At 37.7% G+C, this 26,691-nt stretch overlaps 1 protein-coding gene across 2 annotated transcripts; it reads right to left on the bottom strand.

Moving 5' to 3' along the window:
• Positions 1-593: 593 nt before the first annotated feature.
• On the bottom strand, positions 594-25,580 carry thbs2a (thrombospondin 2a). Of its 2 annotated transcripts, none has more exons than XM_082153166.1 (22): positions 25,267-25,580; positions 24,312-24,383; positions 23,399-23,952; positions 22,527-22,611; positions 19,961-20,157; positions 17,810-17,950; positions 17,647-17,740; positions 16,074-16,244; positions 11,056-11,232; positions 10,697-10,870; positions 8,229-8,356; positions 7,863-8,015; positions 6,130-6,348; positions 5,327-5,437; positions 5,082-5,241; positions 4,722-4,840; positions 4,400-4,634; positions 2,933-3,160; positions 2,566-2,837; positions 2,380-2,477; positions 2,159-2,298; positions 594-1,819 (listed from the first exon to the last, which is right to left on the bottom strand). In XM_082153166.1, exons 2-22 carry the CDS (start codon positions 24,376-24,378, stop codon positions 1,812-1,814), a joined length of 3,531 nt encoding a protein of 1,176 aa, XP_082009292.1. In that variant the 5' UTR covers positions 24,379-24,383; positions 25,267-25,580; the 3' UTR covers positions 594-1,811. The 2 variants fall into 2 exon arrangements, with proteins under 2 accessions (XP_082009292.1, XP_082009293.1); XM_082153167.1 differs by having other exon boundaries at positions 5,082-5,242; positions 5,331-5,437.
• Positions 25,581-26,691: the final 1,111 nt, after the last annotated feature.

Genomic DNA, 26,691 nt, shown 5'->3' with positions numbered 1-26,691 from the left:
CAAAAACCTCTGTAATCTCATTTAGCCACTTGTTAGCTAGTAAAATATTTTTAAAAAACGCAAGGGGATATTACAGATGTATTTTTAGAATAAAATGTAAAAATATCTTGAGCTTGTGTTAACCACACACCTTATTTTAGGCATTTCTCCAAAAACCCTTTAGGACAATGGAACTAAGTGGTAAAAAGCTTGTTTCTGGATTTTGGATCTGCAAATATATATCATCCCTGCAGGACTATATCTTTGTAGTACTTTTTAAATTTATAGCTCATCCAAAAATTTATAACACGTCATTGAACTATTGACTGACTGTACATGCTTTACCATGGCACCATGAAATCATATCACAATCTAAAAACAAATTCATGTAAGTTTTGGAGATAAGTGAATATAGGCCCATGTTGCACCCTTCCAGGACTTTTGGGCCGCTTTGTGCATGAACAGTTAAAACAGTTGTTTAGTGAAGGACAGGCATGATGCAGGATTTATGGCGGCAGTGATGTCACATAAATGATCTGATAGACATCTTTAAAAACTATCATACATCCTATTATTGTATTTGGAATGATTCCAAAGCACCAGTCCAAACGGAAAACTGTGTAAACCTTTTATTAAAGAAAAAAAAGAAGAAAAAAAAAACCTGACAACTGTAAGAATAACAATATTAGAAAACTTTACAAGGTTTTCTGGGGATGTGGCATAAAAATCGAAGGCACTTTTTACAAAATAGGAAGAATTGTTATGAAAATAAAATCATTTTAAAATCAAAAGAAAGACAAAACACTGATAAGGCTCAAAAAGATCTGGACGATGAATGACAATTTCTGTTTCTCTGATAAAAACACAACTTTTGTCTTATTATGTCTTGTCCACTCCATGACAGTTTCTTTGATAAACAGACAAAACATAAGAAACAAAAGAAAAGGTGGTTGATGACCAGCAAATGTGTGTTCAATGCAACAAATGCAGTGTGGCATCACAAGACAAAAATGAAACGAAACAATAGCACACTCATACTCACATTTGGAAAACACTAACGAAAACAAAACTGCAAAGGCATGGATTTGCGTTATGGATGTCTAGAAGCTCAGCTCATTTTTTTCTTTTTTAATCTTTATTTCTGCAATAGTCAAATTTTGTCAGTGTAAACAAATAAATTAGTATTTACAATGTCTAGGTTCTGAAAGCATTGCAAAAAAAAAAAAAAAAAAAAAAAAAAAAAAACTAGACATAACTTGATACTGAATTGCAAGAGTCATATAAATACTTTACACAAGTAATTATGATACAGTCTTAATATAAACATCTTCATCTCAAAGGTCTCTAAAACATTTATATGCTGATCAAACCCAAAGCCCCTGTTAGAATCGAGGGTTGTAGAAAAAGATGTCTCCATTACAACAACAAATCCAAAGAAGAAAAATTCTGCACATTGTAACAATACAGAGGAAGAAAAAAAAAATCTTGTGCAAGTAAAGCAGTTGGTGATAAAGTTGGTGATTATTTTTCCTCTAGATTTTGTTACATTTTGAAAAAAAATTATAAAAAAATACCACAAACATAATGTATGATTAACATTACCCAAACTTTGGCTAACAAAGACTGATTTGAGGACACAAAAACATCTATACAAAAAAATCCCTATAAATGTGCTTGTAGTTTAAGTTCTTTATTTCTCCTCAGGAGGAGGTTTGTGGTCTGTTTCCCTTCTGTGTAGTCCACAAAAGTCTTTGGTCTTCTGTGTTTTGTCAGAGAGTGTGAAAATGTGTTGTTGAGATATAGTCTTTATGGAGGGTAATTTCTTCTCTTGTTCAGTTATCTGAAAAGCAGAAAAAGAATGAAAAAAGTGGCTTTGTTTTTTCTGCTTTGCTATTAATGAATCTGCTTTGCTAATATTTTAACAGATAACACTAAACCATAGGCGATGCAGACTCTGTTTTCCGAGCACTTTTACATAATAATAATATATAATGTTACTCTATTTCAGACAGGTGGAGAAAATTAAGTGACTGGAGTAGGAAGAACGGAGGAGGGGTTTAGTTTTGACGGGCCACAAGTGTAGAAATGGTGTTAGAGAAAGTGGTTCGACACACATTACTAATACAACAGGGGTGTGATTTAAACAATTACCCATGTTTTGTTATGATAAACTACTCACCTCGACACTCGTACTTGAGATCAGAGAAGTAAACCAGTTCCTGGGAGAAGACGAACAGTCCTAATCTCCCTCCTGCAAATGTTTGATCATAAACCGGCCCTGAGTCTGACATGATCTGTTTCCCCTCATAAACCACCACTCTGGTGAGAAAGAACATAGATCGGTTAACTCTACATGCTTTATAAGATCACTATGTCAGTTCAGTCCTTCCTGTTAATCACCTGATGAATCCTGTCTTGGGTCTGTGGATGAGATGCCACCTGTAGGCGGTGTAATCCTTCCAGCCGATATTTTTAGGGTCGTGCCACAGTGTGCGGACCTGTCAGACCAAATATAGCGATTAGTTTGAGCAAAGGTTACCATAAACGCTAACAGATCAGTCATATTTGATGAGAAGTCAGCCTTGCCTGTCCAGGAGTGTCACCAGTGTGCCACAGGGCGTTACGCAGGTGCTCCCCTGTGCCCGTGGTAGAGTTGACCACTTTCAGAGAAACCCCTGAGATGCCAAAGGCTTTTGAAGGTTTGTCCTCCCAGTACGTCTGAGTTATCTGCTTCCACATTACCACGTAGAATCGCCCGCTGGACTGATAGCCAAACACAAACCCAGCGTAATCGTCATCTCTGTCAGTGTTGACGTAGAAAGTGCCACTGAAATCCACGGAGTTGAACTCATCGAAACCTGAAGAGCAATTAAAAAGTTGAAGTCTCATTTCCTCAAAGACATCAAGCTAAAATCATGACCAGATGGGCTACTCTGAAAGCTCACATACTCACCCACAGCAATACCAGGGTCAGAATTGGCAGTCTGAACCAACTCTTTGCCTTGATGTCTGACCACCCAGTTGGGATCAATTTGTGTCGTTCCTTTGGGGTCCAAATGCACCATCTGAAACTTCCTGAAGTCTGTGATGCTGATGGCGTCGTTCTCAGGGCACACATCCAAAAAGTCTGGAATGCTGTCATTGTCAAAATCATCTTTGCAGGCGTCGCCTCTTCCATCCCCTGTGGAAGAAAGTTAGAATAGTTCATAATAAATGTCAGTAGATCTGTTAAATCTGCCATCCACACTTTTTAAGATTTTTAATAACCAAAAAAATGTATTAAAACCAAAAATAAAATACACACATAATACTAATAATACTAATAGTAATACTAATAGTAATACACATTTTAATGCAAATATTATACATTAAGTAAATAATAATAAAAACATTTATTAATTATTAAATATAATTAATACATATTTTCTTTCCTAATATTTAAATTAATAAAAAATGCAAAATGTAAAATAAAAACTAATCATTTTTAATCAATAAATAAATATACATATTTACTACCTGTTAAAACTGCCTGAGCATGTGCGAATTATATTATATTATTAATTACTTGGTTAATAATTATTACGGTTTTACATTTTAATAATTATTGTTCATAAAATTGACTATTTATATTTTTAGACATTTATATTAATATTAATATAATATAAATTATCTAGAAATGTATTATATCATATTATATTATATTATATTATATTAAATATTATATTATATTATATTATACCCACCCACATTAAATTGTGTGTAATAAAATTGTTAGGGGTTATAGAAATATTTTAACCAAAGGAAGATTTCATCTAGCACCCCAGCTCTCTTCTCCAAGCACAAAGCAATCTCAGCTGTCCTTTCATGTCATGTACATTAACATGTGACTGGCTTCAAATGTGAAATCTATTAAATCCAGACTTTAGCACATCAAATATGAGGGAAAAGTCAAGTAGGCTTTTGCACAGATGCCAGCTCTTGCTATGATGTCTGTTTTTACAGTAGTTGACTTTCTCTCCTTGGAACCATCTTGACTCTATCCAAGAAACTAAATATAATGGAGTGGGAGAAGTATGATAGCATCTGACAACTTCGACCTCCAACTGCAACCGGTTTCCATTTTCACACCAACACAAAAAAAATCAGTTAGCCTTAACGAAATGCGGCACAGTGGGGCAAATCACACGCACCCTTCAGTATCCACCTGCAACTTATGAGAGTCTGACATCATTTTCCTTGACCCTGGCTACACTAAAGGAAATTTTCCAGTTGTAAATATATCTGAATCTCAACGAATGCAAAAGAGAAAAATGAACGGATTACAGATGACTGGTGTGTGTGTGAACGTTTCTTTTCACAGTCAGTAGAAATACAGAGAATCACTTCTAGATATTTAAATTTAAGCAATAAATTCATTCACCATCAGCGTCTATTTGATCTTTGTTGGGCACCAGTCTGCAGTTGTCCTTGTCATCAGGGATTCCGTCATTATCGTCGTCAAAATCACAAGCATCTCCTTTCCCGTCTTTGTCATGGTCGGCCTGGTTGGCGTTGGGAATGTAGGGACAGTTATCCAGGCTGTTCTGGTGGCCGTCCTCATCAATGTCCTGATTGTTGTCGCACTCATCCCCGACTCGGTCATTATCTGAGTCAGACTGATAAAACATACAAATTACTTTGTTAAACTGTTTCAAAACATACCTCCTATTTGTGGGTACGTGTGTTTACTACGCCTGTTGTACCTGGTCAGGGTTGTGCAGCAGAGGACAGTTATCACACTGGTCACCCACGCCATCCATATCTGTGTCCTTCTGGTCATTGTTGTACATGTAGGGGCAGTTATCATGCTCATTCAGAATCTCTGAAACACATGCAAACAACAGCATTGCACAGAGTTCAATGGACAAAATAACTATCGGGAAATCCAACAAATTTGCACCTGACTGTGGTGAGATATTTGGTTTATTATTTATTTACATTAAAAACTGTGCTTGGGTTTAAACCCAGCCTGGGTCTAATCATTGCAGAAACCCAAGCTTGTCAAGTCTATAAACAAACAAACAATGAGTACTGTTGACGTAATTTGCGTGAATGTTTCTCACCATCTCCATCGATGTCTGCGGAGCAGGCATCTCCCTCGCCATTACCGTCGGTGTCGATCTGAGCGGGGTTGTGCTCATATGGGCAGTTATCACAGCGATCACCAACAAGATCTTTATCGTAGTCAAATTGCCTGGGATTATACAGCAGAGGACAGTTGTCCTGGGGCACAGGAGAAACAAATACAAGCTTAGTGTAAAAAAAAAAAAGAACGATTTTCCACAATATTATTAAGGAATTTGCTTACCCCTCCCTCATCCATGATTCCATCATTATCATCGTCTTTGTCGCAGGCGTCTCCTTGACCGTCTTTATCAAAGTCCTCTTGGCCTGAGTTTGGAAGGTTGGGACAATTGTCCTGCACAACGAAGGATAAAAAATATTATTTTTATTAGTTGGGAAAATTAACACTTTAAAATTTGAAATTGAATGTGGACTGTTTAATGTGTTAAAAATGAGCTAATGCAGCATCTGTTTTTTTTTAGCCAGTAGAGAGCAAGATCTACATTCATTTGGGGATTCACTGTATAAATATACACTACCGTTCAAAAGTTTGGGCTTAAGTATGATTTTTTAATTTTTTTAAGTAATCAATGCTTTTATTCAGCAATGGCACATAAAATTGATCAAAAGTGACAGTAAAGACAATAAATGCTGCTCTTTCTGGTTATCAAAGAATGCTGAAAATAAATGTATCATGGTCTTCACAAAAAAATTTAAGTAGCACAACTGCTTTTAACACTGATAATAAGAAATGTTTCTTGAGCACAAAATCAGCAAATTAGAATGATTTCTGAAGGATCATGTGACACCGAAGACTGGCATAATAATGCAGAAAATTCAGCTTTGCCATTACAGACAAATTTCATTTTAAAATGTATTAAAATAGGAAATAGTTACTCTAATTATATTTCACAATATTACTATTTTTGATCAAATAAATGCAGCATTGGTGAGCATTAGAGACTTCTTTCAAAAATGCAATTCATTTCAGAAACAAAAGTTATAACAAACTTAATCTTGTAGCCACAGAAAAGAAATCTCGGTTACCTTTTTGCAGTGATAGGATTGGTTGGCTCCACACACCAGGTTCTGATTGGGCCAGCCATCAAGGTCAGAGTCCTCGCCGCAAATGAGACCATCCCCAGCATAGCCGATTTTACACTCGCATTTAAACATTGGGTCACTAAAGTGGCCAAGGTAGATACACTCAGCGGATCTGTGGCAGTTGTGGGTTTTATCCTTGCAGGGGTTTTCTTGCTCACATACCTAAACAAATGAACAGACTTCAGCAACACTGAATAGCAGTCCAATTATGGTGAATAAAGAACTGGGTCGTCGGCTGTGGGGGACAACTGGGAATAGTGTTGTGAGGGCCTTTATATTGATCATTTCCTTTTATTTTGTTTGTTCCAGCGGTGCACATTTGCACATAACAAGTTTATTTGAAAAAGCTATTGGATCGCAACTATAAAATATGAGACAATTCCTTTCAGTCCTTTGTCAATTTACTACTCTTGGGCATTGGATGAAAGAAAGACAAGTTGGAAGTTGGTGACAAACCTATTAGTTCTGGACGTTATGAAACTTTTGGGCAGAAAAGCAAATGACTCAGCTTTCCAAGAAATCTGCTAAATTTATTAATCCAAGAGAAATGGGAGAGTGAGAACAAGATCCATATGGTTGGCCACCATTATGGGCCCAAAGATTTTTTCATTTAGCTGACATGTTTTGTCCAAAATGTCTCAGAATATACTTTCTACTCTAAAAGTTTGACACATTCAGCCTATTATCACGACCTCTGACTACCAACCTAAGGCTAGATTTACTAACAGCTTGCGCCAGCACCGCTGTCAGGATTTACTAAAGACACGCAGTGAAAAATTAACGCTGAAAAGGCGTGGACAGTTATTTTTGCAGCTGACCTTATTGCATATGACTTTGTATAGGAGTTTCCCTTTCAGAAGCAAAATTTATGGGAGGAGAGTATTTAATGAATCACGCAACGTTAATTTACTGGAATTTGCACCATTACTGGAATTTACCACCCCAAAAAAGCATTTCTTAAACCAGATGCTAATTTGCGCTGTTCTTGGTAGATTGCGTTGGTCATTATGGAGATGATCCGGCTTTGTCTGTTATTTGCGCGTCATCTGTAGATCATGTGCAGATCTTTCCACTCCCATCTGCGCTTTTTTGGAATGGCGCTTTCCGCTAAATTTGCCCTGATTAGTCAAATCTGGCCCCTAATGCCTGGTCCACAGCGCCGCTTATTCTGGGTAAGAACCATCCAATTAGACAGGAAGATACCATCTGACTGATATGCAAACAAGCACAATTCTTTTTCTTTTTAGAATTTATTAAAGGGAAGCTTTGTATGAAATAGCAAAGAAATGAATTAAATAATAACCTTGACAAAATAACATCCCAGACGGCAAAATAGTGTTGCCCAGATCCGGTGTACCAGATGTGGCCCGGGTCTGGGCCGACACTATGTTGCTGTCTGGGATAAAATGTGCGTATACACTCTGATCAGAATTTGTTCATCTAAAAATAAGTACAGACTATTTAACAGGAATAACTCAAGTTTGAACTCGCCAGATCGAGAAGGTGCTTTCCAGTTTTGTGTGTAATGTGCATCAGACGGTCAGGCGTACTGTAAGGCGTGCTGTCACTGGCCGAGACTGGATTCAGCCAGGCTAATGAGTGTACAACGGGAAACTAACACATTTAAATACTTGTGCAATAATTGATCCAATCTGTCCACAGACTGCATAACTGACCTGTTTATTTAGCTTGGCATCCTCCACTCCCATTCCAAAGGGCTGATTGCCTTTGTATCGAGGAGGGCAAGGCAAACAGTGGAATCCTGGGTCTGTGTTAACACAGCGCTGGGATTCAACGACTTTGAAGCACAGATCAGGGACCATGTCACACTATAGGACACAAGAAACAAACAGACATGTTTAGAAACATATTTGAAATAAGTATTTTTCACTAATCTTCACATTTATTGGTACTTGTTGGGTTGCAAAATTTTTGTTTGGCTACGCTTCCCGTGTTGAATTGTGAGTAATGCAGTATAACAATTGCTTGTCACATGGCCCTAACTACATTATGCTTTTTCCCAGATCTCTTTCCCATTGTACCTCATTCACATCCTCACAGAATGTTCCATTGCCACGGAAACCGACAGGGCAGGGCCCGCACTCCCACGAGCCGTCAGGGGAGCTGGTGCATTCAACACCCCCGAAGCATGGGTTGGATAGACAACCATCTGAGGAAGAAGAGAATGCAGAGGGAGAGGCTTACAGTTTACTCATGAAATTGATATGCATTTCATAAATCTCAAGAGATGTTCTGCACAATGTCAGTCAAAAGAGGTCCTTTAATAACAACTACCAGTAGGATTACTGAATGTACACTACCGTTCAAAAGTTTGAGTATACTGAAAAGAGTATAAGAGTATACATTTTAATTTAATAATTTTAATAATTTGTTTTTTATTTTGGTATATTTTAAAATGTAATTTATTCCTGTGAATCTTCTGCATTATTACTCCAGTCTTCAGTGTCACATGATTCTTCAGAAATCATTCAATGCTGATTTGCTGCTCAAGAAACATGTATTATTATTACCAATGTTGAAAACAGATGTGCTGCTTAATGTTTTTGTTTAAAAAGTTATATTTTGATGAATAGAAATTTCAAAAGTTAAAGTCCGTGTGAACCGGAAGTTGCAAACGACTTTTCTCCAGTGCTGTGACGTATTTCCCAGTGAAAAGGAATATTGAACAGAGGGCAGGGTTTTACTCTAGCGCTCCTCCTCTCCATCTCTCGCTCATTACAGACTAACGATTTGAGGGGAGTGGTTAAGCGTTTCCCAAACCAAGCCGTCAAACCTACGTCATCAGAGAAGGGACGCCATTCCAGACCGGAAGTAACTTTTCAGACTTTGATTAAAGATTACGACGGCAAACAATTTTTTTCTTTGTTTTAACTTGCACGGATTAATTGTTCACAACAAGACTAGTAATATGCGCTAACAAAGTAAATAGGGTCAATTTTGATTTCAGTTGGACTTTAAATTGTTTCCCCATTTTTGTGTTATGGACTATTGTTTTGAAGTGTCATCCTTTTTCCCACTGTTCCTGTGTTTCACCTCCTATGTTTGCTTTAGGCCAAATTCCAGTCGGAAGTGAGGATCCCTAAGCCCTACTCATTCCGAAGGGCAGAACTTGACCATAAATGACTAAATGACTTCCTTGAAGTGACCTGTTACGGAAAGCAGACACTGAGAGGAAGATGGCAAGTGAACAGTGAGTTTATTGAACAAAAAAGGGACAGTGATAAGGTGAGCAGTTAAGTGAGAGTCCAAAAGGTCTTGATCTTGAGGGAGACACAGAGGAATGGAAGACGCTGGAGACAGGGGGAATAGTCCACATGGCATTAACTAGACCGGACAGTGAGCTGTCGTGAAGTGTGTGCTTAAATAGTCGCGGTGATGATGAGGTGCAGGTGTGAGTGATTGGGAAATGACATGCAGGTAGGAACCGAAGAGAGTGATGGGAAATGTAGTGCAGAAAATGGTGACTAGACTGATCTGTGACATGACATGTTCCCTTTGTTAACGGACTTGTGGAATGGCCCTTCGTGAAGGGATTCAGTTGTACACTTTTGTTTGGAATGATCCTACAAATGGCGTCACCTTCCCGAAGTGCCCTTCAAGGGTGCAAAAATGGCAGTTGAAATTCAACGCTTGTTTCCTTAGCTCCCTTGTTTGTTCTCATAGTTACCCTTTTTTGTTGATATGATGATTAATCACCTTTACCTGTCCCTTGTTAGCCCTTGTTATCTTGTGAATAAATAGCCTTGGGCTGCATCCAAAATCATTTCTTCCCTACTATATTGTAGTACTTTAAGTACCTGGATGATCTACTTCTTCCGGCAAGATGGGAGAGGATTTATGAATGGAGGTGAAGCAGCATAACCGACGTTGGTAGGTCACTTGATAATGACAACATAGTGTATGTAGTACATCCGGATTACATTCATGCTATAGAACATACTTTTTTAGCGTTTGTGAAGTACTTAGGCTACTCAAAATAAGTACCTACTCAATAGAGTATGCGATTTCGGACGCAGCGCTTGTGTTTCCTTGCTCCTATGTCGTTGTTTGCTGTAACATGTAGATGGTCTGCGTTATTTTGTCCCCTAGCACTTTGTGTTCCTTAGCTCTTAGTTCTTTGTTTATATTTTGTTTGTTTGCATTCATCCGCTCTACACCTGCCATCTCTTTTGTTCCTGCCAGTGTTATAATAAATGTCTTTACTGTCACTTTGGATCAAGTTAATACACCTTTGCTGAATCCTTGCCTTTATGCTTTATTGTATTTATTGTGATATAAAGCCAACATAAAAATGGACATCTAAATAAACAACAGAGAGTTTTGGCAGCTGCTAGTTTTATTTCGACCACCAGACTGAGCTGAGGCAGAAGGTTTAATAGTGGCTCAGCGATGGGAACAAGAGGGTGTCCAAGGTTTGGCCCCGCAGATACACAACTGAAGAGAGTCAAAGAGTGAGAATATGTGAAAAGAAAGTGAAAAGGTAACATACCCACAGGGCAGTCCTGTTTGTTGCAGGAATCAGTGTCCTTGGACTCTCCTGGGCATTTCTTGCCACCATACTGCGGACGAGGGCTGTTACACACGCGTGTTCGTGTCCTTGTTCCTCCTCCACAGGTGGCGGAGCAGATCGCCCAAGGAGACCATGGGCCCCAGGCTCCATCCACTACGAGAAGAAGAGAGTACAGTGAAGATCACAGTATTAAGCTGAGTTTACTGAGACATATTACTGTATGTAAATCATGTTATTCTAAGATCACTCAATGCAAATAGGTCTAATATTGCCTCAGTTTCATTTCACAAGACTAAGTCTAGTATATATAAGAGAAACGCATGACTCCCAGCACTCACTCGGACAAGGTTTGGCTTCACACTTTTGCGTCTCTCTCCCGCTGCCCTCACAGTCCTTTCCTCCCAGTTGAGGGACGGGGGCATTGCAGTGGCGAATTCGTGTGATCTGTCCCTCTCCACATGTCACAGAGCATGATGACCAAGGGGACCACAAGCTCCAACCACCGTCTTGTCGGACTGTAACAACAGTCAGAAAACTGGCATGATTACCAAAGTCATATACAATAGCATATGCTGCCTTGTGGAAGATCCTACTTTTAAGTTTGTAATTCCGAAATGATGAGTGTTCAAGTGATGATTTTGACCTAATAGATACACCTACACCTTACCATTCAAAAGTTTGGAGTCAGCAAGACTTTTTTGAAGAAATTCATACATTACTTCAGCAAGGACGTGATAAATTGATCAAAAGAAATAGTAAATACATTTATATTGTCACAAAAGATTTCCATTTCAAATGCTGCTCTTTTTAACTTTCTATTCATAAAAAAAAAAAAACGTTATCACGGTTTCCACAAAAATATTAAGCAGCACAACTGTTTGCAACATTGATGATACGTAATAATAAATGTTTCTTGAAGGATCATGTGACACTGAAGACTGGAATAATGATGCTGAAAATTCAGATTTTCCATCACAGGAATAAAGTACTTTTTAATGTATATTAAAATAGAAAACACTTATTTGAAATTGTAATAATGTTTCAACATATTACTTATTTTTTACTGTATTTTTGATCAAATAAATAAAGCTTTGGTGAGCATAAGAGATTTTGAAAAAAACTTTTTTTTTTAAATCCTAAAACCCCAAACTTTTGAACGGTGGTGTATTTTTCTCTTCTTTCTTACACTTTATTGGCAAATTTATGGCATTTTTACGCCTATAATGAAAGAATATTCATTAGATATACATACATAATGCTTTGCTTCAGTAGTTTATTACAATAAATGTTTTCTGGCAAGATGTATCGCTATGAACAGCACAGTAAACATTCACAAGTGAAACTTAACAATGACAAAAACAAATCAGCCAACGGAAAGTTGGGGCTAAATCAAAATTGCGGAGGCATTCATGTGCACTCATCTCATTCAGACATGACCTGAATGCAGTGTTAAAGCAGCAAACAAACCCACACAAACAATGACATCTTTCATTTACATTAGTAAGCACAGAGGCATGAGGTCCAGGAATGACACAGGGTGGGACAGCCAAAAACTTGATGAAGCGATGACCACCTGGCCCATAATTCTGGACCCGCCACCCCATCGTCTCTTTGGGATTCAGCATGGGAGAGACCCGATGGTGTATTCAGGCCAGGGGTGACGCAATGAGCATTAAAGGGAGAGTTCACCCAAAAATGAAAATGTTGTCATCACTTACTCACCCTCATGTTGATCCAATCCTGTGTGAGTTTCTTTTTGAGTTTGATATTTTGAAGAATGTTGGTAATCAAACAGTTGATGGACCCATTGACTTCCATAGTAGGAAAAAAATACAATGGAAGTATTTGGACCATCCAAGTGGTCTGGATTACCAACATTCTTCAAAATATCTTCTTTTGTGTTCAACAGAAGAAAGAAACTCACCCAGGATTGGAACAACATGAGGGTATGTGATGGCAACCTTTTCATTTTTGGGTGACCACATGGGTCTGAGTACACGGGCCCACATTATGAGGAGCAGAAAGACTGGAATTAATTTGATATAAATCTAAAAAGCTCTGAAGGGTGTGGATTTTGGAATAAACTGCTGCTTCAATGTATTATGTAATAAGTGATTATAATCAAGGTATTCATCAATATTTTCCTCTAAATGTCACATGAGTTGAATGACTTCTCTAGGCTTGTGAGATTTTACTTTGTTATAGACGTAACCAGTGTGATTACTGAAATGTTATTTTCATGTATTCTCTAATGTCTGCATTTGATATCTGAATGCAGTAACAGTGCTTGCTCATTTAGCCCGGCATCCAGAAATGAAAAATGGAAAGATGTTTTGCTTTGTTAAGAACAGAATTTGTCAATATATACATCTGTTTTTCTAGGGTACCCTGACGACTATTAGTCACAGGGGTCATTGAAGTCTATAGTTTAAGGGAACCTTTCTCAGTTAAAACCTTACTTTCCAGTTAGACTAAAGTGTAGCTCTCCTTGAGAGAAAGAACGCATTATATTGATGTTTTGAGACGAGACTCCTGTTTATAGTTAGAGCCTGGCCAAATCCAACCTTGGAAAAGCTGTGTGTCAGTGTGTGTGTTAGTCTTTTTGATTGCAGGTTAAGGAACCACTGGCATTATTGGAGATTGACTGAGTTGTTGTTCTGGACATGTTGGCGCCCAGCAACCCAAATCTGAGAACTGGAAGGTCACGACGTGCCTGACTTCAGGGTCCGAGTGTCAGCTGCATAATCGAAGGAGATATGCTTCAGTCTATCTGTATTTGTGTGGAAAATTACTATGTTTATCTATTTCTTAGCCAATGAGAATCATTCAACCTGAAGCAAGGACGTAGCTTAGACCTTGGAGAAGATCTTTATTGCTGTGATCTTTGCAACTGTAAGCGTGGCCTACAAACTCCTGTGTGAGTCTTGAAGCTGACTTCTGCTGATGAAACTGCAAACTATCTTCAGTAAATCTTTTCTTTAATTTATTATAATTCTGACTCCGGGTCTTCATTCATCATATTTGGTTCTGGGTCTTTGACTGTAAACAGCTCAATGTATTAATGTATGAATGTATGATATTGTTTCGCGGAAATTGTAACAAAGGCCAGTTTGTCCATTGCTGTCCAAGATACCAGCTGGTAACATTTGTCAGTTATAAAAAACCTTTGAGTCAGCCGTAAGCCAGAGTTAGCACTGGTACACCACAAAGAGCCATATGCCGCTCATTAAAACCTCACTGAGCATAAGTGATGACTACCAGCTCGTTCCCTAGCTGATGGAAAGGAGTTTGTCTATTAGCCCACGCTCCATAAATATTTACAACAGATGATGAAAGAAAACACCCATGTTGTTACAAAATCTTCCGCCTGCCACAAAATCAGGTCAATAATATCATGTTGGATTCTTCAAGGGAATTGACTGGCTTGAAATCACAGGCTCAGTATATGCTAATGAATATTAATTAGGTGATGTAACATTCCATCAGTAGCAATAACCGATCTGATGAAATGTAGGTAAGTTGGTGCCAGCCAGTAGATTACTGCTTACCGCTTAAGTGTGTGTTCAGCCCAATGCCAATTCAAACGCTTGGCAAGGCGCTTCTGTAGTTATTATATTACTTCAGCCCTGCATTAAAAATCAACGATATTTGATTGATATGGCCTACTTCAAAGGATTAGTGGCCCCCAAAATTACAAATCTATTATTATTTAATTATGCTATCTTTTCCAAACTCATTTGAATTTATTTCTTTCGAAGAACATAAAATGAGAAACTCTGACAAATCGTACTGGTTGCTGCTCTTTTTCCTGCCATTACAATAAGTGGTGACTGAAGCTTTCAACCTTCATAAAGTACACAAAAGATCTATATGATTTCTGCACTATATTGAAAGTGTTCTGAAGTCCTCACACAAAGCAATCGGATGGTTTCAGAAAACTTCCAATTGACAAATTGTATAAAATACTTTTGTGACCAACATGGGCTCATTATGTACATGTTCTTAATTTTGTTTAGCAAAACTCCAAAAATGTATCTATACATAAAATTTACTGCAGTTTTCAGCTAAAATGAACATTAGTAAAACTTTTGTTCACACTTTACATTAGGCTCCAATTCTCATTAACCAACTATTAACTATGACTTTTGCCTCAATAAACTCCTAATTACTGCTTGTTAATAGTATGGAAGTTGTTAAGTTTAGGTATTGGGTAGGATTAAGGGATGAAGAATATGGTCATGCAGAATAAGGCATTAATATGTGCTTTATAACTAAGTACTAATAAACAGCTAATATCCTAGTAATATGCATGCTAATAAGCAACTAATAGTGAGAATTGGACCCTAAACTAAAGTGTTACCAAACTTTTATTATTTTTTACACAAATTATGATTAGAGTGACAGATTATCAAATGAATAAAGACTTATTTTCACATGGTTATTTTCTAGCATTTTATTTAAATTCCAAACTGCCACGACAACCAACATAATAGAGCGTTGCACGATTCAAGTTCATCCGTTTCGGATAAAACTAAACACGATTTTAGTGGCACTCACTGGACATTTCACTTTTAAAGTGTCACGAAACGTACAAGAACAACTCCACTTGTACATCTTTCCAATGATCCTGGGTTGTTTGTTAAACTTTTATTGTGCTTTTGCATCTTTTTTAAGCTTAAAAGCATCAGACCTCATTTATTGTAATTGCATTAAAAGAGCAACGAGTGCTTTTTCAATTTGTCTTGTCCTTGGAAGAAAAAGTCATACAAGTATGGAATGAAACGAGTAAATCATTGAATTGTCATTTTTGGACGAACTATTCCTTTGAAAGCTCAAAACTATTTTTAAACAACAAAAACAACAGCCAAAATAAATATTTTTTCCCCATAAAGATTTAGAGATTCTGGCTAAAAGTAACCTGAGAACCAGCGATTCTTTTTCTTCCATTTTCATTATTTTTAACAGCTGTTTAGATAATATGACAGCTGCATTTGAGACCTCTCTTTCTACTCTGTTTCAAACACAACCGTGGTCTGCGGAGACTTTACAGATGAGTGCATTATTTTACTATCACGATAGACTCTGATGCACTGATACAACTGAAACAAATCAGTGAGAGAACCAACTGTGCACTTGCAGTTATAAGGTGACGGACCACATTTCATAAGGCCACAAGCAAGAGGAATCAATCCAATCCCACTTAAACCGCTGTTATGTGGTTTTCGTCCAAGATTTTAGACTTTTTGGACAAAACAGGCAATAAAATGGTGTCCAAAATGTCTCTATATGACCAAAGAACAGGTGTTCAGAGAAAGAGTGCAGTTAATAACGGTCAAACAAAGACTGGCTGTCTCACCACGACTGTCGCATTTTCCCAAGCTGCATCTGCGGGTTTGGATGGAGGGGCCGCTGCAGGGGTTACTTGTGGCATCACACGACCTGCCTCTTTGCTGGGTGCCTGTTCCACATGTGACGGTACACTCTGTCCATTCAGACCAAGGCGACCAGCCGTCCTCGCTGTCTTTAGCTATACACACATGAACACACAAGCACATTTAGCACTGGTAACTTCAAGCACAATTCACCCCGTTCTAACCCCACCACACCCATCATGGTGCTCCTTGTTGTTAATATATTTACACAGCAGAGGCAACATTGTTCTTCAGCTCTGATGTTTTGGAGCTTAAGTTATACATGACATCATCTTTCTCAACCCACTTCAGAGCATGGGAACATACAGTAATGCTTGTTACTCATGGATAATAAAAAATGTGTGGTTGGCAAACACAAGCACTTTTAAAACAATAAAAGTTCTATATCATTTGAGAAAAGAAAAAGTCTGCCTGTTCATAAACTTCTGTTCAAAAGTCTGGGGTTGGTCAAATTCTCCAAAAAACGTTTTTGAAAGAAGTCCTTTATGCTCACCGAGGCTGCATTTAAGATACAGTAAAAACAGTAATATTGAGAAATATTATATAAATATACTTTAAAATAACTGTTCTATTTTAATATACATTAAAATGTAATTTAATGCTTGTGATGGCAAAGCTGCATTTTAGGCCATTACTCAAGTCTTCAGTGTCACATGAAATTATTCTAATATGCTGATTAGCTGCTCATTTATTATTATCATTTATTATTTTTGAACACCCAGCAACAAGGCTAGCTTCACTGCGAGAACAAATTGAACAATTCACTTATCAAAAAGTTATATAGGCTAAGATAAGACAAAAATTCCTAAATACATTCAGGTGATACATTTTTTAAATACATCAGTTAAAAATGTATCTGAATAAAAACATTGTCTATTTACATAAAAAAAGCCCAATAAAATATGTTTAACAGTAATTGGAGTTTAAAAAGGAGATTAGCTGCACAAGAAACATTTCATATTATTATTAGTTAAAAATGATTGCGTAGCAGCATTTTTTTTAAATAGAAATCTTTTGTAACATTATAAATGTCTTTAATGTCACTTTGGATCAATTTAATGCATCCTTGCTGAATAAAAGTATCATTTTCTTTAAAAAAAATCTTACTTTCCCCACTTTTGAACAGTCTGCACATGTATGTGCACATGTACTGTAACTGTGTCTACACTCAAAGTGCCTGATGACATGAAAAACTTTGTACTTTGTATCCTACTTTATTTTTAAGGACAATCCACTGGTATAAAACTAGCATGAGTTATCTATTTATAACGAGAACCCAAACTATTTCAGGTTACCATGAGAAACATCACAAGCTGGCTTTAAATGTAATATTCAGGCATTTAAAAACCAAAACACACACAAAAGATATTAGTGAATAACATCATTTGATTTCAATTATGTCTCTAAATTGAATGCGAGACCCCTTGCATCCAGTGTAGACATGTTGGGAAAATAAAAGCATGAAAATTGTGAATATCAGCAATGTACGTTACTCACGCAAACACACAGGACAGCATTCGCCATCTAGGAAAGTGGGGCTGGCACAGGCTACTGGAGGACATGTGATTTGATGGCACACAATCTTTGATTCCTGCAAGATAAAGCCGTAAGACAGAGTCCTCAGAACAAAAGCAGAATGCCATTAGCTCTTTTTTCTTACCTGACAGGTGCACTTGGTGCAGCTGTCCACAACCCAGTCCTCCTTATCCTCAAAGAGACGGCCGTCTTGCCAGCACATGCGCTTGTCTTTGATGTTCTTCATATTCCCCAGCACCTCCTTCATCACAGTGTTCTCCTCAGTCTAACCGACAGATGCACAGCAAGACAGATGGACAAACGGTCAAGAGGTGGCAATACTTCTGCCAATGTCTTCCACATGTAGATAAATAGAGGTGATTTAAACTACAATGACATGAGCGACTTCTGTATAGCAGGGGAATTATGCCTTTAAGAACAGGAAGCTCTGCCTCTGTCAATCTTGGATGGTTTTCTTTTTAAATGTATTTTAAAATATAATTTATTCCTGTGATATGATTTTTTTTTGGCATCATTACTCCAGTCTTCAGTTACATAATTCCTCAGAAATCATTCTTATATGCTGATTTGGTGCTCAAGAAACATTTCTTATTATTATCAATGTTAAAACAGTTGTGCTGCTTATTTTTAAACAGCATTTATTTGAAATAAAAATATTATAAACGTCTTTACTGTCCAGCAGACACCTAAAGCCCTTTAAATCCCTACAGGGCCCCAAATTACATCTCTGGTTAAACGCCATACTGAAGGAAAATTGTCCTCAAGTGACTTTTGACTTATATGTAATTTACTTGTCTTACATTTATGATTTGTGCTTTTAATGTTGACATTTGTAACATCAATCTAGGTTCTGTAATGTTTGAATGCAAAAAATTTCTCTTTTCAGACTTTTGTGTTATTTTGTTAGTCTTTGCTAGTTGTTTCAATTTTCTGTTTTTCTTTTTCTCTCTATTTTAAGAAAATAATTAAATGAAAAAAGAACACCCAAACCAGAACGTTGTAGTCCTGAGAGCTACAGTATTAGCAAATCATGAATTCGTGGCCACGAGTAAAGAGTTGAGAAAGAGGAAAGAGACAGAACAAGAGGTTGAGGGAGGGGAAAAAATAACAAGAAAAATGTAAGGGAAGGAAAGGTTATTAACTTCTGAAGCACATTAAGAACATAAAATAACACACACACACACACACACACACACAAAAACCGAACCACAGTTTGTGCTGATGAATTAATTTGTGCATGTGTGAGTGAGAAAAAAAAAGCATAGGTAGTAGCCATGAGTGTTAGGCTGTGAAACAGAACACCACATGGTCTGGAAGAGCCTCTGGGACCCGCAGCATCCAACGGCAGGATTTCCCAGAGATTATGCCCAGACTCCCTCATCGCTGGGAAGCTCCCAGTGGAGGATAAAGGGGCTGTTTAAACACTGCCAGACACGACTCGGTTCCTATTCACACTTCCTATCTCCCTCTAAAACAAACCATAAAACCCCAGCCCACATCTTCACGTTTTCCACTGCCTCTTCAGTCCTGTTTTCCTTTAATGGTTCTGTTTAGACTACAAGAATTTTTGCTTGCATGGTCAGATTTAATCTGTAATAAAATTTTCCAAATCAGAGATGGCCACCAACCTGAACAATGGAGCTTTATGAAATCAAATTTACACTTCAGATCAACCAAACAGACATCATTTATGCTCTTTTCGTTCCAAATCTGTATGACTTTCCCCCCCAGTGGAACACAAAAGGAGAAATTTGATGGCCACTCTTTTCCATGCAATTACAACGAATGAGAACTGAGGCTTTCAAGGTGTTTTTCTCACATAAAGCTATTGTATGACTTCAGAAGACCTGGTGTATAGTGTACAAGTCGTATGGACTGCTTTTATGAGACTTTTATGGTGCTGTTGTGACCTTCTCGAGGCTTGAAATCCTCAGTCCCTATTCATTGCAATTGTATGGGGAAAACAGTTTTTATTTTGTGTTCTTTTTCAGGTTGAATGAACTAATCTTTCAAACAAAACACATTCCCCAGGTTTCACAGACAAGGCTTAAATCTAGTCCCAGACTAAAATGCATGTTTGAGCTGTTTTAACTGAAAGCAACTTGGACTGACATCTTAAATATGTCAGAGACATTGTTTGGTCTCAAGACGCACACCAATAATGTTTTTCAAAGGCAGATTTATAACAGCTATATGTCCTAATTGAACTAAGGCCTAATCCTGGCTTAATATAAACCCTGTCTGTAAAACCAGACATTAAGTAAAACAACTTTACCACTTTCTGCAAGCCATCGATGAGGTTGCCCACAATGATACGAAGACCTTTCAGTTCCTGCACCATGTTACTGAGCTCCTCACAGGAACGCTCGCACACGTCCGATGCCAGTTTCTCCTTCTGCCCAATGAAGTTGGTGGAGATAGCCGTGCTGACAGACACAGTCTCTGTACTCTCATTTACCACGTTAACTTCCTCTGAAAGGGATAAGAATGCAGTGGATGAGTGTTAAAGAACGTTACTTGAGAGTACCCAATAGACAACTTCATAATGTGATTTCTGACCCTAAAGATAAAGAGCAAGAAAAAAGACTTCACTTTTGAAATGGTACATGTGATACAAAGTGGCCTCATGAATACAATCAAAATACAGCAGCTATGTTTGAGGTTTTATAGGGGTGCATGGATTATAAAACATTTAACCGATGTGCAGGATATTCCACACCCCACAGATCATTCTCTCACTATATTTCTGACATAACTATAATAAATGCGCAGAAGCTACTCCAGAAGTAACATTTAAAGAAAGATAGTGATTTTTCAAAGCACATCTTGGAAAAGGAGGAAGGTGGTGTGGTTGGGGGATACGCAACAGCAGAGGAATGCTGTCCATTATGCCAAAACTCCCATTAGATATCTGCAGCCATTTTGGGGTCATTTGCGTATATTTTCTCCAGATTAATGGCGAACAGAAGACACTAAATCAGGGAGCCATGTTGATACCTCCAGAGGTTCCTTTGAGACTCATGCAGGGTTAGCAGCTTTTTAGAGACTGTTGAACTCGTTCAAATCTCTTTGGGGTTTCAGTCAACGCTGGGAAAATAAGTGTGTGTGTGTGTGTGTGTCTGTTTCAGCAACTTTCTAGGCAGGCTTTTGTGCACTTCAGTTTAGCTTTTATTTAGCAATACGTGGCACTCCTAAACTGGGGCACTAGAGAGTTTAGAGGGACCTCTGTACTGGCATCCTAACGTTCAGCAGTTGGCATGCATTTGTCCTGGCAATGGAAATGGAAGCCTTTTTGACTGCCATATCCTATGCATACTTATTCAGTTATAATTACAAGGAACTGAGACAGCAGTGATGGAGAAATGCTCACACTTGCACATCTCACACAAGGCTTAGTTTTGTCATGGTCTCAAACTATTTATTTCAGCACAAAAGTCAGCCAGGTCCAGGGATGAGTTTATTTACTGGTTAAATAGACTATCTCAGTACTCTTCTCTGCAATAAACTGGAAACAGTGGAATCTGATGCAGAACATTCCACATTGTTTTGTTGTTTAAAGGTCCTGACACACCAAGCTGATGGTCGGCCAACGCCGGGCCGTTGTTGATCCAGTTTTTGCAGTGTGTTCCGCACTGTTAGCACTTGTCTGACCCCTTCTGGGTTTTTATGACCGATTAAGTATGTTGAAGCATGTCTCCGCCACCAAAGAGAGAGAGAACTCTGTTTGTATATCTCAGTTTGTATATCTGCAGTCCTAGTTTCAGTTTCCATTTTTTAATGATGGATATAGACTTCGACTATTGATACCTGCTGATAAAGGCCGTTATTTCTTTACACGCAGGGGCAGACCACAGATGCTAGTTGACAGCCATCTGTAGTCTTTGTCATGTGTTCAAGCATAGCTTTTTCGCTGAGACGCAGCCGACGAGAGGTGACAACACAGTCAGCTTTCGTCGCCACTAGTTCTTTTACGTCGGTTTGGTGTCTCATGACCTTAACACATTCTTATGCTTCCAACACTATCACAAGTCATTTTTTTAAATTTGACAAAAGCTCATTCATGTTAGCCAGTTAGATAATATTATTGTGGTGATAAATCTGCAGAAATTGCAGCAGAAATGTAGAATACCAAATGTTTCCGAGGCAGTTTGCCAGGCATAAAAATGGATGTAAACCATCATAAAGTAAGACTGTCACTGGCAATGATGCACTGGTCTACTGGTGACTGTTTCATAAACTGGCCTGAAACGTTTATGAAAATGTTGGGCCCTGCCAACCGAAGCTTTACGGAACAGTCGGTCAAACCAGCCAGTTTGTGATCTGACCATGTGCATGTATAGAATTATGAGTATGTACTTCTTCCATTTGTCCGCCTTCTCTTAAAGTATGAACTCCCTGCCAATGTATATTAATCAATGTATATTAATCCTCTTTATGGCATGTGCAAACTGGTTAACCCTTATACCACCACACTAACATGAGCGTTTCCCGTAAACATGATGTAATACGGTCAGAAATTTCCACAGCTCTGATCAGCAGATTTCGTGACCCACTTAGGTGAAAGCCAGAAGAGCTTAAAATGAAAAATGAATCCAACGGAAAACATACCAACCCTCTAAAAACAAATTTGATCATGAACTGCACAGAATAAATCCATATGGAGCTCCTGAAACCTTTTAGAAGTCCATGAATTTTGTGTGCCTAATCTGACACCTAAAAATCAGTTCAAAATAAGTTAGAGATCATGAAAGCAAACAATTAAGGTGAAGAAGAACTTTCTTTGGTTTTCCCATGCTGACCTTTATAGTTTTCATATTTAAGAGATATGAATGAATTCTTACCAGGTTTAGCGATCTCACAACCTTTGTTTCTCAAGATGTTCTCTATCGGGGTGTCAAAAAGGAACTTCACATTCTGTAGCAAACCCTGTGGAATGACAGAGATTATAATAAGTCCATTATAATGTTGAAATGGGGAGATTTATGGTTATTTTCTTTAATCGTATTCAAATCTCCACAACAGTGGTGAATTTGTAGCATATCTAGGCAAAAGTCAATAGAACATGGTTCCTTAAAAGGTCCTTAGATGACTTCTACTTAAATGAACTTTATATATATTTTTTACAACTTTTTACTACATAATATAGATATAATTTCCCCATTTGGTTTAAAATACATTCATTTTAATGTTCAGACACTCAAAAAAGGATTTTCCTTCCCTATTTGGGGTTTATTAGACACTTAATATTCAGTAATATTATCAATTTGACTGCACTGACACTATTGGATGTGAACAAAACTTTACAGCTGATTCATAATTGACAAATTTTGTAACGTCGACACTGAACACTGTCTTCTGTAGAGCTGCTATTAACTGAATTGAAGTAATTTTATAATTGTTGAACTGTTCAGTTATTGAACTAAACTGAATCAACACTGAACTGACATCATCTGAATAATGATACATTAATCTTTTTTAAAGTTGCTCTACAGGAGAATATTCATTTGTCTCATGTTTGATAAAGTTTTCAAAAATAGATTTGTATTTTTCCTATTACTGTGAAGCTGCTTTGTAACAATCTGTATTGTATAAAGCACTATAAAAAATAAAGCTGACTTGACTTTTTCACAGCACAGGGAATCATTACGCAGGAATAGCATAACAAGCATGGAATGAAGTACAGATGATGTTCGTGGAGAAGAACTGGTCTTACCCTGAAGTGGTTTTCCCTGATAGATCCCTTAGCCACAAACATCTGACTGCTCTCCGGCCGCAAGTGCTCATAGAAAGGCTCGTCCAGGATCACGCTGTCAATCAGGCTACAGCCTACGTACAGATGAGCATTCTCTCCGTGAACGTACAGCGTGATGTTCTTCCACTGCGAATCCGACAAGTCCACATCCTCAAAGGACACCACATTTTGAGATCCCTCGACCATGTAGACCAGATCAAGCGTGTTGGCGCGTCCATTGGACACAATCTCAAACTGACGGCTCCCACTGGGACCCTCCAGACCAATCAGGGTGCCCCTTGAGCTCTTGTCCTGTCGCATGGTGGCCACAAACACAAAACCCTCATTGTTCTGGACCTGCTTTAGGATCTGATGGAGGGCCAGGGTGCTCACAGCAGGGATGTGGTCAAAGCGGATGAATCGGTATGCCGGCGAGTCCCAGTCGTGGCCCTTGAAGAGCTTGGCACCAATCGTCTTTCTGCTGATGCTGCTGATTTTGAATAGGTCGAAGATGGATTCATCTTCCACATGGCCATCTTTGAATGAGTCGACATAAGCATTTGAGCAAAGTGCGGATGATTATGTGAAAATATACAATACATTTTATGTGATGATTATGTAAGCCCATTAAAGATTTTCAGGAAAACATTACATCATCTCAGGTCAAAATCATTCAAAAGCTGTTTTGCATTGAATACCACATAGAGACTCTGTTAATAAATCAAACACAGATGTGCTTGGAGGCACAAAGAATAATGGGCAAATTGTGTAATATGGAAATCTAAAATTCAGAATTAGATATAAAGACAAGTGGGTAAATGTCAATGGCAACAGAAAAACAGATTAACCCTAAATATTTAGAAACAATTTAGGAACAGGTGCACCATGGATTTACCTTGAGGTAGTGCTCTGATGCATAGTAACAGCAAGGGCAGAAAGCAGAGATTTCTCCTGAGTATCATAACTCCTTCAAAATACACATATACATATATAAAAACATTAAATATTAATAACCCATTTATTACCAAAAACTCATTAGATAGCCCAATGAAACATTCCACATGCTTCAGTTGGTCTACAGTACATAATTGAAAATCGCAAATAAATAAATAATGTACATTTTGTATTGTTATCAGGCAGTTGTGTTGAAAATGGAATAATAGTACAAATATATTATTTAATGTAACAATACTTCAACAAACGGACTCTGGGTTTTTACTACTGTACGTTCAACAAACATTCCTGGGTTTTATAAGCATTTATATAAGACAGCAAGATTAGTAAGAGATTAATATTAGACCCTTTATCCATTTTATGTATCTCAATTATGACATTTTAAGGAGAACTGACACAGACATCATCTTCCAGAGGGGCAAACTGTAGGCTAATTAAACAGCTGTGGTCATGGGACTATTTAAACCAGCCAAGTAAAAGTTCAAATAAAATCAAGACAGTCTGAACGTTCATTTATAGTCGACAACTCATGTAAAATACATCAACAGCACTTGTAGCCTAGACCAGTCAAAGTCAAAAGTAAATGGACACACCAGTGGGGACTAAATTACTTTTCAAGTTAATAAGATATTAAACCTACATTACGCATCATCATCATTATCAGAATGACATCCCAAACACTTTAGCTGATTGCAGTAGTAACAGGTTTTTAAAAGCGTTTAACTGTAGCAGTCTTACTAAATAAAGACATCTGTGACAACTGTGACAATCTGTCAAACGTGGTTTTGGAGGAAAGAATGTGTAATTAATTATTATTCTCATAGAGAAAATTTGTCAAGTCTAGGGAGCCAATTTATTTAAATAGGCTATAAATGCTCCAAAACAAAAAAACTCACCTGTTGTGATGTGCAATCCAACTGAAACAGCACAAGTTTATTTGTCCTCTAAATCTTCAAGATAAATATGCGATACGCAAGGACTAAAATCCACAGTGTCTATAACATCCACACGGCTCCGAGTTTCAGTTCAATGGCCTGAGAACTACTGGACTGAAGCCCTTTATACGGTTCAGTCCGAACCATGTCAGTCAGGTTCGGATATAAAGCTGGACCTGCTGAGGGGGCTGAATTATAAGTTTCCCATCATATAATGTCATGCCGGTAGCCTACCAATGCAGTGAAACCTCCTGTCCTCCCCTGCAGTGACGTCTCCGCGACCATATCCCGATCCAGAGTCTGAGCCTGAGAGGAGGAGGAACAGAGATGTGGAGAAGAGACGCATATGCTCGCGCAAGATGCTTTTAGACACTCGAGAATACAACCACTCACTGTCAAATACAGTGTCAATTATATTATAAATAATCTTTGTTTACATCTATTTAAGTTGTAGCCTATTGGCAATACATATTTATGTCAATATCTGGCTAATTAAATCGAGGTTGTAAAAGAGCAATGACCTTCACAGGTTCAGACTTTGATTCAGGTAGTATGCTAATTAAACTTCACTTTCAGTTGCTTGAAATTATTTACAGTATACCCATATTGTCCACTGACTGATATATCGATTGTAAACATGTCTTAGTTGCCTACCACTTTAAGTCTATGAAGTTGTTCTTTAGCTATTTCTTCAGGGGCGTCTGCCATGGCTGTCAGGTCAATGCAAAGTAATATTTTTATTAGTTATATTACTACGTGTAACATATCATTTGTAATTGTTTAATAAAAGAGAATAGCAAGTGAATTAAAGCGATCTGGTTGTTCTATTCGTTTCACATGAGTTCAACGGCGCTACAAATGTGTCACGTGATCTTGCAGCGTTGAGTATTGTAGCCAATCGCAATTTCAAGAAAAGTTTTTGTGACCTTTAATTTAAATATATAAGTGACAAAAATAGGCTATACAAAAACAAGAACAATTGATTTTTAATGTTATAGGCCTAAAAGAAAATCTGGTTTTGTGCAGACTTTTTGCCAATGTGTGTCATTCTGAGAAATCTCATGTATTTCACTAGTTTAAGAATACCAGTAATTTCATTTCGAGGTTTCTATGGTTTCAAAGAATGGGGCAAAAATGTGTCATGCAACGACATATGTTGTCTCAAAGAAACCAGAGAGAAGGACAAACCAAAGAACTTGATATCTTATATTCATAACTTACCTCAAAGTTGGAGACAAACATTATACGCTCCATGTCACAATGGTCATTCAGTGCACAAGCAAAGATATTGCGTGACAAGATTTAATCATCTGAGCAAATTGGTTTGTTTTAGATATTGTGCCATCTTTGTAAAAAATTCTTCTGGAAGTACCACTTGGCCAATTC

The sequence above is a fragment of the Leuciscus leuciscus genome (assembly GCF_965113295.1).
Source record: "Leuciscus leuciscus genome assembly, chromosome: 22".
Classification (NCBI taxonomy): Eukaryota; Metazoa; Chordata; class Actinopteri; order Cypriniformes; family Leuciscidae; genus Leuciscus; species Leuciscus leuciscus.
The sequence above is the reverse complement of the archived record's forward strand: the minus strand, read 5'-3'. Positions and strand labels throughout refer to the sequence as shown.

Coding starts and splice junctions, on each gene's coding strand:
- thbs2a (XM_082153166.1), bottom strand. CDS start 24,378: ATGATACTCAGGAGAAATCTCTGCTTTCTGCCCTTGCTGTTACTATGC. Junction 22,612..23,398: donor TCAGGGAAAACCACTTCAGG/GTAAGACCAGTT, acceptor GTCATTCCACAG/GGTTTGCTACAGAATGTGAA. Junction 4,841..5,081: donor CGCAGACATCGATGGAGATG/GTGAGAAACATT, acceptor CATGTGTTTCAG/AGATTCTGAATGAGCATGAT.